At 48.9% G+C, this 15,593-nt stretch overlaps 1 protein-coding gene across 1 annotated transcript; it reads right to left on the bottom strand.

Annotated features, from left to right (window-relative positions):
- Window positions 1–5,155: 5,155 nt before the first annotated feature.
- On the bottom strand, window positions 5,156–14,383 carry RNF186 (ring finger protein 186). Its single transcript, XM_072828067.1, has one exon. The coding sequence runs from the start codon at window positions 13,196–13,198 to the stop codon at window positions 12,338–12,340; it is 861 nt and encodes a 286-aa protein (XP_072684168.1). The 5' UTR covers window positions 13,199–14,383; the 3' UTR covers window positions 5,156–12,337.
- Between the last annotated feature and the right edge of the window lie 1,210 nt (window positions 14,384–15,593).

Raw genomic sequence — 15,593 nt, 5'->3', positions numbered from 1 at the left:
AAGGCAGACGCTCAACCACTGAGCCACCCAGGCATCCCTGGTCCCTTCTTTCCTAATGACACCCAGAATAAAACAGAAGTGCCTTGGGGAAGGATGGGAGACACCTTCAGAGGAGGCCCAGGGTGGAGGGCACGGCAGATGGTTTGTGGTTACCATGGATATTGTGATACTGTTGAGCAATCTCTTGTTCATGTTTTGAAGGGTTCTTTGACCCAGTGAACTGGACATCATTTTGTTAGTTGGACCATCAAATGGCCCAATTAATTGGAATCGGTGAGGCTAAGTGGCAGAGTGGGTTAATATTTTCTCCCTTTGTTCTTATGCTCTAGTTTTGTAGCTCTCTGCCATATCTCTTACACAGAGGCTTGGGTGACGACCTCTGCCTGCTTCTTAACTAACAATGCTTTACATTTGCCCCCGGTCTCATATTTTCTAGTGGAGGATGAGACCCACATCATCAGTGGTACGTGAGATATCTTTAGCTGGCGTGAGAACTTGCATTAAATCTCCTTGGATCATACATGAGAAAGTTATTCCCTTCAAGCCTTATTCCATTGAGAACACAATTTAATGCTATCGAATCTTTCTTTCTTTCTTTCTTTCTTTCTTTCTTTCTTTCTTTCTTTCTTTCTTTCTTTCTTTCTTTCTCTCTCTCTCTCTCTCTTCTTTCTTTCTTTCTTCTCTTTTTACTCTTTTTTTTTTTAAAGATTTTATTTATTTATTTATTCATGAGAGGCACACAGAGAGAGGCAGAGACACAGGCAGAGGGAGAAGCAGGCTCCTCACAGGGAACCCGATGTGGGATTCAATCCCTGAAGCGGGATCATGCCCTGGGCCAAAGGCAGACGCTCAACCACTGAGCCACCCAGGTGTTTTTTTTTTTCTTTCTCTTTTTAAAAAGAGACACAAAGACATAGAGGGAGAAGTAGCCTTCCTGCAGGAAGCCTGATGTGAGACCCGATCCCAGGACTCCGAGATCATGACCTGAGCCAAAGGCAGACTGAACCACCCAGGTGCCCCTCTTTCTTTTTCTTTTTCTTTTTCTTTTTCTTTTTCTTTTTTTATTTTGAGGTACAATTTAAAATACTTGTTTCTTATAAAGTAATAAGGCCATTAATTAAACTCCTATTTAAACCATTTTTTTGTGACTTACAGGTTCACAAACAGAACTGAGGTACAATTTAAAATACTTGTTTCTTATAAAGTAATCAAGCCCATTAATTAAACTTCTATTTAAACCATTTTTTTGTGACTTACAGCTTCACAAACAGAAAGTATATATGTATATACACACACATATATACACACATACCATATATATGTATATGTCCATATATACATTTACCTTTCTTTTAAATAACATTATTGAAAATCTTTGATGTATAAAATTACATGACTTTAATATTTGATATTTTGATGTATGTATACCTTGCGAAAAGTTCACCTTGATCATGCTAGATAGCTTAATTCACCACTTTTATACAATTAATATTTGTGTGTGTGTGTGTGTGTGTGTGTTGAGAAAGTTTACTTTAAGATCTATCCCCTTAGGAAATTTCAAGTCTCCAATATAGTATTGCTACCTATGGTCGCCGTACTATACATTAGATCTCTAGAACTCATTCATCTGGAGCAACTAAAACTTTGACCTTTGATCAACGTCTCCTCATTTCTCCCTTCCCCCTGCCCCAGACCCTGACAACCACCATTCTACTCTCTGCTGAGTGTGACTATTTTGGATTTCACACAGGAGTGATATTGGTCACTATTTGTCATTCCGTGTCTGGCTTATTTTACTTAGCACAACGTCCTCTGGGTTCGTCCTCTGGGTTGTCACAAATGGGAGGATTTCCTTCTTTGTTGAGTAATAATCACTGTACTCCTCTAACATTTGCTTATCTTCCTTTTTAACAGAGGAAGACTAGGCCTCAGCTCAGAGCCTTTGACTCTCTGAAATACTGAGTTAGGATTTGATCCTTCTGTAATTTATTTACTTAATAGCCATTTTATTTTGGCATGAGCTCAGATTGACAGGAAAGTTGCAAAGGTAGTACAGAATTCTTACCTAAGAACCATGTATCCACCCTCTTTCTCCTGTGTTCACATCTTACAAACCATGGTACGTTTGTAAGGACTAAGACACCAATATTGGTAAATTACTATTAACTAAAGTATGGACTTTATTTGCTGGTTTTTCTACTAATGTTCTTTTCCCACTCCAGAATCCAATCCAGGATACCACATGCCCTTAGTGGTATTTATTTATTTTTTCAGTCTTTTTTGTTCATTGAAGCATAATTAACATAGAATATTATTTTAGTTTCAAGTATACAGGGTGGTATTCAACAATTCTATACATTATTCAGTGCTCGCTACAATAAGCGTACTCTTCATCCAACCCCCCACTCACCTCTCCTCTGGCAGCCATTAGTTAAAGACTGGTTTTTGGTTTGTCACTTTTTCAGTCTTGATCTCATTTTTAAAAGTTTTTTTAAAAAATATTTTCAATAATGCAAATTTTTAAATGGGTGGCAGTGATCTATTTCCCTTTAAAACATTAAGCAAAGAAAAATGGATGATTAAAAAAATCTATAATAGTAAAAGTGGCATGCAGATATGGTAAAAATTCTTAATTCCCTCTGGGTTGATTTCACCTGTAAGAAAATCTTCCCCATGGGCTGGTATGGTGGTTATCAGACAGATGGATGGTCTTCCAGCCAGGCTGGCTTCTCTCACTAGTCTTGAGAACGTATGTTTCCCTTAGGATGGTCGGCCACTGTGGTAAATATCAGACACGGACCAGCACGGTGGCCCAAATCATGACACTGTTGACTCATGAAACATAAAATCCAAAGGGAGGTGGCTCCAGAGTTGGCCCAGTAGCTCGGTGATGTCAGCAAGGACCTAGACTCTTTCCACCTTCCATTACTCAGCATGTTGGACTCCTCTGTCCTGTGGTCCAAAGATAGTTCTGTCAGTCATACACATCCTTCAGCAGTTATGTTCAAAAGCAGGAAAGTAAAGGGGAGAAAGGGAACCCTCTCCAGGAGCCTTTCCTTATGGGCTTTTCCCCCATGGTCAGGGTGGAAAAGATTCCCTGGAAGCCCCCTTGCTGGGATCATATATCTATCTGCATCACATGACCATCCCTGGCTGCAAGGGAGTCCGGGAAAGCAAGGCTCTGGCAAGGAGACAGGCTCAGATCCCTATAGGTGGGAACAAGCCAGTCCTAACACTTGTGGAGCTCAGGGCAAGAACATGAGATGAAGCCCACATGAAGAAGCAAAACATGTCCTGGCCTTCCAGCCTGGCAGATACACGTTGAGAATCACGTGGAAGATCAGTTGTGAATTTAGAATCCTTTGACTCATCAGCATTCCATGCCAGGATGTGGCTCCTGGCTCGCTGCCCACCTTCCTTCTCTCTCATTCCCAGTTCCATCCTATACCACGTGGGGTCTTGCACATAGCTGTGTGGACACTCCAGCCCTCGCATCCAAGCTCTGCCTGCCCCTCCCACAAACAGCCACTCCTTGGCTACTCCTCAAACCCAGGAATGTGGGTACTGGCTGTACCCTAGGGAGAATGGGTCAGGGAAGAGGCTCATTCCCGCAGGCTGGAAGTGAGCTTGGGGCTGCTTGGACAGGGAACATTGGGGTGCTACATATCCAGAGTGTGGGCTTCGATGGGCACATCTTCTTGGTTTTGTAGTCTCTCTCCGTTGGGATGGGCATGGCTGGATGAGGGTCTAAAGGATGGGGCCCAGAGCGGAGACTGCTCTTGCCAGTGATGATCGGACACCTGGCTGCCCAGAAAAAAAGTCTTAAGGCAGGAGGTGGAAAGGCTGTTGAGTAGGTGGCCCTCAGTGTCCAGGGTAAGTTCGATGGTCTTTTTTTTTTTTTTTTAAGAATAACTATTTTTTAAAATTTATTTATTTATTTATGATAGTCACAGAGAGAAAGAGAGAGGCAGAGACATAGGCAGAGGGAGAAGCAGGCTCCATGCACCGGGAGCCCGATGTGGGATTCGATCCCAGATCTCCAGGATCACGCCCTGGGCCAAAGGCAGGCGCCAAACCGCTGTGCCACCCAGGGATCCCAAAGTTTGATGGTCTTAAGTCTTATTGACCCCTCCCTGCCTCTCTAGGGCCTAACTCAATGCATGGTATATGGTAGGTGCTCAATACTTACTGAATGATCGAATGCATAATGAATGAATGGATATCACTATCAGTGGTGTTTGAAACTGCCCCACATCCCCCTCACACCAGGATAGATGCAATTGGAGGCCAGAGTCTAGAAGGGAAGCCCTGAGGGAGCTTGTTCAGGATCCATAGTGGAACAACAGCCCAGAACTCCTGACACCTTGCGTGCTGTACCCCATCCTACCATGCTCACCTCTAGTGGACACATCCTTTTCAGGTTCATAGCCAGACTCTCCTCAGGGCCTGCCAGCAAGGGTCTGCTGTTGCCATTTCAGAGTTTCAGGGCTAGGGACTCGCAGGCCAAGCCCTCCCTGGACAACAGTGGACCTCTACCACCTGGCATACAAGCGCCCTCACCATCAGGCCTGCCTTCGTCCCCTGAGAAATCCCCAGCTCAGACAGGTCTGCTCTCTGCCCCCGAGTATACTGTTTATATTTCCAGCTTCTGTGCTGTCCTCACACTTCCTGCTGCCTGCGTTGCTCTCATTCAGCCCATTTTTTCCTGGCTGTTCAAATCAAATCCTCGTTTCAAGCCCCAGCCAGTTCCTGTAGCCTTTCTGAGGCTCGCCTTGGCTGCCCCTTCTTCGCGTCTGCCCTAGGAATTCACATATGTTGTGTCCTGCCCTGAACACTCTTCCATTTAACATTCAACAGTGGTCATGGGCCTCACCAGGCACCAGATCTTATGTTGGGGGAAGGGATAAGGAGGTATCAGAATTCTCTGGGTAACTAGCTTATTTAAAGAGAGATATGAAAATATATGATGGGGGTCTCATGGGCAGGCAGGAGAGGAATGGCAAACAGCTAGGACCTATCAAGACTGGTGATTGGGAAAGTCAGGACATGAGGTTTCTCTCTTGGCCTCCAAGAGGCCATGTGGCCTCCCTCTTGCCTGCCTGTGAGTTTCAGCTCCATTAGTCACTGGCATTCAGCTCCCTACCTTTGACATGCACATGGATCCATATCAGCTCCTTAACTTTCACTGCACGTGACCCTATAACTCAAGCACATGCGAATGAGTCAGGGTTCCTTTAGGTTACAAGAGAAACAACCCCATCAAAATGGTGCAAGCAAAGAAAGGGCATTTTTAAAAAAGATTTTATTTATTTATTCATAGAGACACAGAGAGAGAGAGAGAGCGGGGCAGAGGCACAGGCAGAAGGAGAAGCAGGCTCCATGCAGGGAGCCCAACGTGGGACTCGATCCAGGGTCCCCAGGATCAAACTCTGGGCTGCAGGCAGTGCTAAATCACTGTGCCACTGGGGCTGCCCAGAAAGGGCATTTTTTTTTGACTTATGTAACTATTGAAAAACCCATCAGGCATGCCTGATTTGGGTACTCAAATAATATGATTAGGAACTTCTCTCTAGTAGAGAGAAAGCTGGGTTCAGCTTCCCTCTGGGTTGGCTTTGCCAGTAGAAATAGCTTTCCCTTGGAGGTGGCAAGACTGACACCAGAAAGTCAGCTATGGTGGAGAAACCACTCCCTCCAGGTAGCTCCAGCAAGATTCCTGGGTAAAGCTGTCACTGGCTTAGCCTTGAACCAGACCCTGTGGCCAGGGCATACAATGCTTTGACCGGCAGATTTGGGACACATAGTCTTCCCTCAAAAGACAAATATGGTATTATTACCATGGGAACCCACCTGGACAGAGATTGGATGGGGAGGAGGCCAGCCAATGAGGGTGGAAGTTCACCTCTAATTAACTGGGGTCCAGGTGGGGGATTGGCGTACACACCTGCTACTCACATCGGTTCTCTGCTGAGCCATCAACTACTGTCTGTCTCCCCGGTTCCCCTCATCCTTCTGCCAACAGCGCCCTCCTTTGTCCCAGGTCCTCTCCTCCCCCATCACGAGATTCTACTTGGGACTGCCAGACACAGCCCCGCTGGTCACAGAGGAGGGCATGTGACCCAAGAGGACCAATCGGAGTCATTCCTGTGGGATTTGTCATCATTTACCAAAGGAAGAATCTTGTCTCTTTCTTTCCGGAGGTGAAGCGAGGAAGACATCAGCAGGAGATGGTCAAGTTTCCAAGCTAATGGAAAAAAGCTGGTCGGAGAGAACAAAACCCAAAATCCAAATGCAGAGAGAAAAGGAGGCAGAAATGGGGAGAAACAGTCTGAGTGGGGAAGGCCCAGGCCGTGGTTTCATCATTACCAACGTCCACCAGGAAACTAACCGCCCTTGCCACCACTTGGTTAAATGAGCCAGTTCACCCATCTTTTTGTCTAAGTAGAGCAGTTAATGTTTGGGTCATCGGCACATCCTCTGTGTCCATATACTGTGCTGAGTGGTCTCTACAGGTGCTCCTGTTTGATGCTCACAAATCTGTGATTGTGATTATTTCCCCTTTATAGAGACGTGAGAACTGAGGTTCAGAGAGTTGGAGTTTAGGGACTCGTTCATACAGCTTTTAGTGGTAGAGGCAGGATGCAAACCAGTCTTCAGCATCACCCACAAAGCTCTACCACCCTGGGGCAGACGTGTCAGCACGGGATTAGCCCCAAGTACCAGTTTCACTCACACTGAGTCTTTGTCCTCAAGTTGCTCAGACTCCATAGAATTATGTTGGGCTTAAATTGTTGTTGTTGTTTTTTAAAGATTTTATTTATTTACTCATGAGAGATGCAGAAAGAGAGGCAGAGACACAGGCAGAGGGAGGAGCAGGCTCCCTGCAGGGACCCCGATGAGGGACGTCATCCCCAGACCCCAGGATCATGACCTGAGCTGAAGGCAGACGCTCAACCGCTGAGCCACCCAGGCGTCCCCTAAATTGTTTTTTTAAACTATGAAATATGTACAGAAAGGCACATACACGATGGAGGCACTGACACTCTGGGTTTGAAGCCTTTAATCTGTGAAATGGGAATAATAATCCAGTAATTCTCATATGGTTGTTGCAAAAGTTAAGGATATTTCAGAAATGTGGGTGATGAATCTAACTCCACCTCTAACATGTTGGGCACTTTTTTGGGGGGGTAATCACTGGGCTTCTCTGAGCCTCAATTTCCCATCCATAAATGGAAGATGTAGGACCTAGTCCCAAGAGTCAATGAGACTCAACATGAGCTGAGTCCCAAGAGTCAATGAGACTCAATGTGAGCTGACGTTCCCACATATGGGCTACAAGACTCTAGGCAAGTTATAGGCTCAACTTGAAGTAGCCCAGCTGAGGGGCACAGCACGAGGGCAGGCACAGGAAAGGTGTGGTGTGGTGTCCTAGGGCTGTCCTAGCAACTGAGTGGCTTCAACAACAGAAATTGTCCCTCACATTTCTGGAGGCTGAAGTCCAAGATCCTGGTGTCATCAGGGTTCATTCCTGCTGAGAGTTCTGGGGGAGAATCCGTTCCAAGCCTTTCTCCCAGCTTCTGGTGGTTTGATGGCCATCGGTGGCGTTCCTTGGCTTGTAGAAACATCACCTCAACCTGCCTTCATTCCCCACATGGCATCCTTACCTTGTCTTCCCTCCGTGCCTGTCTGTCTCCATGTCCACACTTTCTCTTTCTAGAAAGACAGTCATATTGGATGATAGGGTTTGTCTCTTAAAAACCCTATTTCCAAGAAGGTCACATTCTGAAGTTATAGGGGTTAGGGCTCCAGTATATTTTCTTTTCGAGAGGGCACCACAATCCAACCCCTTCCAGGTGGTCAGCATATAGTTTTCCTTTCTCATCAAACTTCCTTATTGAATGAGATTAAATACCTGGCATAGAGCCGGCCCTCAATAAATGTTTGTTGCATAAATGCATGGATGGATCCTAGGTTCCAGAGTGTTCTCAAGTCCTCAGAGAGTTCTCTACTGACCCAGGAAATATTTCCCCCCTCTTAAAAAGGTGATTTCAATATATTCAGACAAGAATATAAAATTCCTAAGAACAGCTCCAGGCAGATTCAAAAATTCAGATCTGGTTTCTCTTTGTGTTCTATGCTGTTCCTACAGCCTGAGAAAGGGCAGGCAGGTCCCTCATTCCTGGAAAAGCTTTCCTCTGCCACAAAGAATTCATTGCTTTAGCAAAGACTGAAACACTTCCTCTAGGCGTTTGAAAAGAAGTTCCAACAGTGAACAGGGGCTGTCAGGTGAGATGAGAAAGTGCCTGTAGGTAATGGGACACGTGGGTTCTCACAACCCTGTGCCCCAAGCACCCACTAAGTCGGGAGGCTGTAACCAAATGGAGGAACTACACCTCTTCTTAATTCTTTGCCCTTCAGGCCTCGGCACCCACATACCATCAACACTCATGATATGCCAGGAATGATCCATCAGATACAGCTAAGTGACCCAAAGTCCAAACTCTGGAGTTGGACTTCTATGGTGCCCTCTTGATGCCACCACTGCCTCCCTGTGTGATCTTGAACAAGCTACTTAACCTCTCTGTGCCTCAGCAGCCCTGTTGATAATTAAGTGGGGGGGGGTAATAATAGTACCTACTTTATAGCATATATGATAACATGTGTAATACACTTTGCACAGTGCACTCAGGTCATGTTAGTGATTATTTTATTAATTATTGTTGAGAACTCTGCTGATGCTGAGGGTGATAACAGAAGAGATGAATTCTAGTGGCCAGGCTTTAGTAGACTTAAGAGATGAATTCTAGTGGCCAGGCTTTAGCAGACTTCCCTATCAATAAGGTTGAATAAAATAAGATGAGCCTGTCCTCATCATTCCTGTAAGTGCTTTCTAGAACTCAACCCATCTCTTCCACCTTGTCTTCTCCCTCCCTTCTTTAACTCCTTGTAATCCCAGTGTTGAGCCAAGGGCTATGTCAGCCCTCCCCTAGCAACCCTATGAGATATATACCATAACCTCTATTTCATGCGTAAGGACCCTGAGCCTCAGACAGGTGAGGGGGCTTGTGAACGGTGGTGCTAGAATCAAGCCAGCTATGTCTGACTGCAAGGCCGCAGAATAGGGAAATGGTCTGATAAGGATAAAATTTGGCCTCTCCCTGCAATTCCTCTTCGTCCTTAGGACCTAAGCGCCAAGTTCTCTACCAGATTGGCCTGTCCTGTGCAACCCTCCGACTCTGGACTGGCTTCACCCCACTATTAAGGCCAACCCTAAGCCTGCTATCACACTCAACAGGCCCCAGGAAGCCCATTCACCCACAAGGGTCACTGACTGATGACAAAGGCAGCCTGTTAGGGCATGGGATTCTCATCCATCTCATCCATTTGAATCCTCATGGGGGCCCTGGGAGGTGTGTGTGTGGCATCCCCCCTACAGGTGAGCAAAGTGAGGCTCAGAGAAGTTCTGTCACTTCGACTCGTCATACATTGGGTCAGAGCTTAGCTTTGAGCTTAGGCTCGCCTCTCTGGATTCGCCTACATACGTTCTTTTGCAGAGCTGCCTGCTTCCTCTCTTCTCCCCTGCTCCCCAGGACAGTCTGGACCAATATTGGTCTCTTGTGTCCTCCATGCACATGCGGCCAGAGCCAGAGGGTGCTTGGGACCAGCTGGCTTCACAGGGGGTGGAGACAGCTGTGTCAGGACATCTTTCCCCAGTGGAGATGGGAGGCCAATGGTTGGGGACCATGTGCCAACACAGCTTCCTGCAGGGGAGGTTGGGGCTGGGTAGTAAAAGTCTATAAGAAAGCCATTCCATTTTTATAATTCTCTTTTCTTTTTCTTTCTTCTTCTTCCTTTTAAAAGATTTTATTTATTTATTTTAGAGGGAGAGAGCATGGGAGGAGGGGCAGGGCAGAGGGAGAAGGAGAGAGGGGGAGAGAGAAAGAGAGAGAGAGGGAGAGAGAAAGAGAGGGAATCTCAATCAGACTCCATGCTTTGTGTGGAACCTGCTTGGGGCTCGATCTCATGACCCTGAGATCATGACCAAAGCTGAAATCAAGAGTTGGACACAACCGACTGAGCCACCCAGGAGCACCCCCTTTTTTTTTCATTGGTGCAGACCACAAGTTCTGGAATTCTGTGGCCTCTCCGGAAACCTGACTCTGGAATTCAGAGCCTCCTGAGATTTGTTCCCTGTTCTCCCTTGCAGCAACCAACTTCCTGGTTGGTTTGGATTGTCACGGAAAGGAGGCAGCTTGATGGAACAGAAAGAGCTCTGGATTAATCCCTTGGGGGAACTCTGAAAGCGATTGGCTGTGTGAGTTTAGGCAAATGGATTTACCTCTCTGATCTTCAGTCTCTTCATTGGCAAGATGATTTCTACTTCATAAGGTAGTTACGCAGATTTAGCTAGATAATTCATGTAAAGCGGTCAGTGTAGTGCTTGGCACGTCGAAGGCACTCAATAAATGTGTGCCGTCATTGTGATGGCAGAGATGGGGCTGTTGTTGGCAACTGAAATCTTGGTGGAGGGCCAAGAACTAGAAGGAATATGAATGGAGGTGAGTGGGGAGACAGTGTTCTTTCCCTATCCTATTGGCAACCATCCCAAACTGCACATGCCCGAGGCCAGTTCTGGAAATGCTGAGCGATTTGCATCATTTACTTATCCTGGGAAGACAGGGTGTTCTTAGGTCCACCTGGCCTTGGCTTAAGAGCGTGGGCTCATGCACACGTACACACACTCACACATACTCTTAGCATGAGGAGTAAATGCGGCCGATAGCATGGGTGGTGCAGAGTTGCCCTGGAAATACCTTTATAAGAAACAAAGGAAGGCACCCAGATTTCAAGAACAGCTTGTTGCATACATCCTCATGTTTTGAGTTTTCTCTGTGTGAGTTCAGAGGGGATGTGACTCATGTCCACTGTTCAGGGGCCCAACAGTGCCCCCAGTTTCTGGGCTTCAGGAGTCTTAGGAATAATCCAATCCAATTAACTCATTCCAGGGAAGAGAAAGCTCAAAGAGGCAAAGGATCTTGCTGGACAACACGTACCCATGGGGCCAGGATCAGCCCTTTGTGCTCCAATATAGATGTCTCTTCTTCCTCCCTAACAGAGGTACAATAGCCATGAATGAGCATCCAACCTACCACTGTCATCCCATCAGGAGGAAAGGTGGGGTCAAGGAAGGACAACAGATCATGCCCAGTGAGCCTCACTGAGGTTTCACGTCTGCTTCCCAATTATGAGGCCTTTGGAAGGAAACAAGGCATCATCTCCCACCCTTTGTTCCCTTGCACCCCCCAGGGCTCCTGTCTTGGCTAAGACTCGATCCTGGCAACCATGGAAAGTCATTCCCTCCAGCAGAAGCTTCCTCTGTATTCCAGAGCAATCTTTCAGACAACTATGACTGTCAGGGCGAGGCAGGAAAGGTGGAGTTATTGTCAAGAACTGTTGCATTTATGGGGCCTCTTATCTTTCCGACAAAAGCTCAGATGGGAATTGAAATGCAATAATGCAGGAAAAACAACATCCGTAAAGAGCTGATTCCATAACGTGAGTTGGTGCATCTGATAGGCAGTGGGACCTGCTTCTTGGGCAGGGGCCGGGGGGACCTTATAACCCTGAGATTCTCTGTGAAGCCAATGACATCGGCTGGGCAATTGGTGCTGCTGCTGGGAGGAATTCCCTCTACATCCTCTCCACCCCTCCCCAAATCTGCCAACTAAATGTGGGACCCCCTGCAGCCTCAGAACCGCTCCTTTACACAAATTCTCCCCTTCTGTCCCTGGGGGTGACTCAGGAGGACACCCGAGCCACCAGGACCTTTGTCGAGGTGGATGGGCACCAGGTGGGCAGCACACAGGAGGACTTCCTGTGGGCTCTGACTTCCAGGAGGAAAAACAAACAGCTACAAATCTGAACAAACTGCCCCAAACGCGGAAGACCAAACCAAAGCAAAGCAAGAAAATAAAACCGGCTACATAAATTACAAAAAAAAAGGAGTCTTGGTTCTATTTGTTCTGCAAAAAGTTCATCAAAGTATATAAAGAAAACCCAGGGGCATCAGAACGGGAGGAACAGGAGTCCGCTGGCGGTGTTCAAGTAATATGTGCCCCTCCCCACCCCGAGTGGTGTAGACGTGCTGCGCCCTGGGTAGACGTGTCTGTCATCTAGGCACGTAGTTCTTGACCCAGCACAGCCACCCGGCTTTGGCTTGCAAGTCCAGCGGGCATGCAATCCCCCGAGGGAAGCAGCCTTAGTTCATAGCCCCTTACCCTGTTCACTGCGAGCCCAATGGGGCCCAAGAGGCAGCAGGTGCCATCTGTTTGGAGCGCGCTCAGGCGATGGAAGAGATCTCGCTGTGTTTCCGTCCTCTGCAGAAGAGAGTCCTGGGGGCCGGCCGGCAGCCGCCCTGGCTGCTGGGGTGACAGCAGAAGAGGGAGGACATTAGCAGGGCCAAGGAGATAACGACGGCAAACACCCACCGCATGATGCCCGGGTAGATGAAGGGCAGGATGAGGATGATGAGCCCGAGCAGCAGGAGCAAGTGTGCTGCCAGGCGCCGGGCCGCCACGCGGTTGGCACTTTCCGCATCCTGTCCGTCCTCGCCCACCGAGCTGGGGCACCCTGCTGCCACGCTGGCAGGATCTGCTAGTCCCTGAGGACAGAGCCGCACCTCCGGGCACGGCCGGACCAGCCGCCCCACCACGGCCTCGTGGTCGCGCAGGCTGCAGATGAGGCCGCCAGGGACCGCGGTAGCCTTGCGGCACAGCGGGCAGACGATGGACCAGGTGTTGTCCTGGACGCACAGCAGGAGCTTCAGGCAGACGGCGCAGAAGGAGTGCTGGCAGCCCAGCAGCTTGGGGGGCCGGATGTAGCTGTAGGGCTCCCGGCACACCAGGCACTCCAGGTCGCCATCCGCGGAGGCGCAGTGGTCCCCGGCAGGGCCCGAGGCCTCGGTGGCAGTGGTGGCCTTTGCAGAGACGGGCTGGGGCTGCCGTGGGGCTGGCGGCTGGGGGACCTCGGCACAGGCCATTCCGGGCACGGCGTCAGCGGGCCGCGGTGGCTCAGGGCCTGGGCATTGCCAGGGGGTGTCCGCAGGCGCTGCTGGGACCTGGATGCAGCCTGGCCTCGGGCCGGGCGTCTCAGCCTCCCTCTCGGCCTCGTCAGGCGCCTGGTGACAACAGCCGTCTGTCATGCCTCTCCTGGGGCTGCCCAGCTTGTTTCTTGGCTTACGTCTTCTCTCGAGTTATTGTTATTTCTTTTCTTGAAACCTAGGGTTAATCAGTAACCCGTGGACCTGGAGACCTCGAGTTGCCCCGATAGAAAGGCTGGAGGGGCGGGGCCTGTGCGGTGAGTCAGGACTTTGCTGTCGCGGCCAGGTGCCTCAGGAGCCCCAGCAAGATGATGGCTTAGGAGCACTGAGATGCATTAGGGTCCCCACCCCACACCATCCCTGGAGCCTTTAAAAAGGCACATCTCTACGCCCCAAACTCAAAGACTGTGATCCAGCCGGTCTGGACGGGATCTAGGAATCTCTGGGCACAGCTGACAGACATCGTGATGCTGACGCAGGTGGACTGGGGAACCCACTTTGAGAAATAACACCCATGGCCACGTTTCAGAAAAAAACCTTCCAGGGTCAAGATCAGTGGAGAACAGCGCTGTGCTTCGAGTGCATTTGCAAACGGTAGCCTCATGAAAAAGAGAGAAGTGATGGGAACAAAAACTCCTAGTGGGTGGCGGGCGGTAGGGGAGAAGAAAGCGCAGGCCAACATAGAAAAACCCCAACCCGAGCTGCTCATGGGTCTTTAGCACCTGCTACTGTAGCCAGTTCCTTTTTCGTCATAGCAGCTGAATCAACGGCTACGGATTCACGAGCATCACCCTCGGGGCCTGCTTTCCTCCCCATACCTAATGATAAGGTGCCATTTCTTGTGTGCAAGACGCATCCATACTCGGTAGTAGCAAGGGCAGCTACCATGTGTTTGGGATGACTTTGAGCCAAGCCCCCAGTCTCCTGGGCTCCTGGCACAGCCTGTAAGGGAGGCACTGTGAGGCCTGGGAGCAAAAACAGGGTGTGGTCAGGGCAGGCCTGCTGGCAGCCTCCCAAGTGGACTCCCATGGGGCCAGAGCCTTGTGGAATCTTCCAAGATCCAAGGTCAGGTTCCCAGGAATGCAAAGTCGTGTGGCCTCCAGGCAGCCGACTCCCTTACCAGGACTCACGTGGGACCGATGGACGTAAGCAGCGTGCAGTTAAGAAAACGTGATCCCCCTACTTTGCCCTGAACATCAGAGGGTGGGGTGGCCCCATCCACTCCCTCAAAAAAATGCCTCACGTAGGCTTCCCCGACTCCAGGAGGACGTGGCGAACGGTCCTTTACCGCCCACGTCACCTGTTGAGGTCCACACGGAGTCCAGCTCTATCGATCAGCTCCTCCCCCCCCGCGCAAGGGGCAGGTGCTGCACTCCTGCTTCACCCTATGTGCCCCCCGCCCCCCCTCCCAGGGGGGCCTCTGTCTCTGAAATCCAGTTCCCCAAATTCCACCTCTGCCAAGGTATTTCTTCTTGGCCTTCAGCTTGACAATCGGCTGTTTCTTTCCATTAATCTTTTCCCCCAGATCAAGCTGAAAGGGGCCCTGGATCTGATGCTGGGCGTCTGTTTTTTTCCCAGGCCCAGTATCCATTTCCCCTTCTCCGAGGGCCTGTTTTTCTTTCAGGCCACCACTGCCAACCACTGTCATTCCATGTGGCTCCCATTCTGTGGAAAGGGGAGGGTGATGTGATTCAGGGCAGACAGTCAGCATATTCCACCCTATTGGCTGAAGCAGTCGATTCAGACACAGGCAAGCCGTCTAAACCACACCAGTGAGATTCAACTAATTCTGGAACTTCCGTTGAGAAGTTTGTCTTACTGCTAGGTTTCCACACTAGAGGATGGAGCCCTGGGGCTGCTAGGACCACAGTGTGCAGAGAACCTGCCCCAGTAAGGCCAGCACAGAAGAAAAATGAGGGAGGGGGTCAGAAACAGCCGTGATGACATCGTTTGAATGCCTGGATCCAGCCATACCTGCAGCAAGAACTCTATCTTTGTTTTTGTTTTTGTTTTTGTTTTTTAGTTATCGTAACCTACAAAATCCATCCCTGTTTTTATTCTTCGGCCACCTCAAGTTGGATTTCTGTCCCTTGCATGAGAAAGACTTCTGAGTAACACAGTGAGAGATGAAGACCAGAACCCTTTATTTGATGTCTGACACAGGGTCAAGCATCAATAAGACAATTAGCCTGGAGATGGCCAAGAATGAACTAATGCCTGTGTGTCACTATGCTCAAAGGGACTCTGCGTCTTTTCGTTGCTTTGACCTGCGTTATATACTACTACTTTCTGTTTGCTAGACCCTAGGAAGGGTTGGGGATGGAGGGTGAAAAATTTGTTGAGGTGCGTTCGCTTATAATGAGAAATAGAAAATCAGATGGATAACACAGTGATGTCAGCATGGCTAGTGCTGCCCACCCCCAGCCAGCCAGCTCTATGGAAAGCCAAATAATCAGGAAGGGAGCTAGGTGAGCTTGATATCAGACCAAGGGAAGGT

This window comes from Canis lupus, chromosome 5, assembly GCF_048164855.1.
Source record: "Canis lupus baileyi chromosome 5, mCanLup2.hap1, whole genome shotgun sequence".
In the NCBI taxonomy this organism is placed as follows: Eukaryota; Metazoa; Chordata; class Mammalia; order Carnivora; family Canidae; genus Canis; species Canis lupus.
This window is presented reverse-complemented; position numbering and strand designations above follow the sequence as displayed.

Coding starts and splice junctions, on each gene's coding strand:
- RNF186 (XM_072828067.1), bottom strand. CDS start 13,198: ATGACAGACGGCTGTTGTCACCAGGCGCCTGACGAGGCCGAGAGGGAG.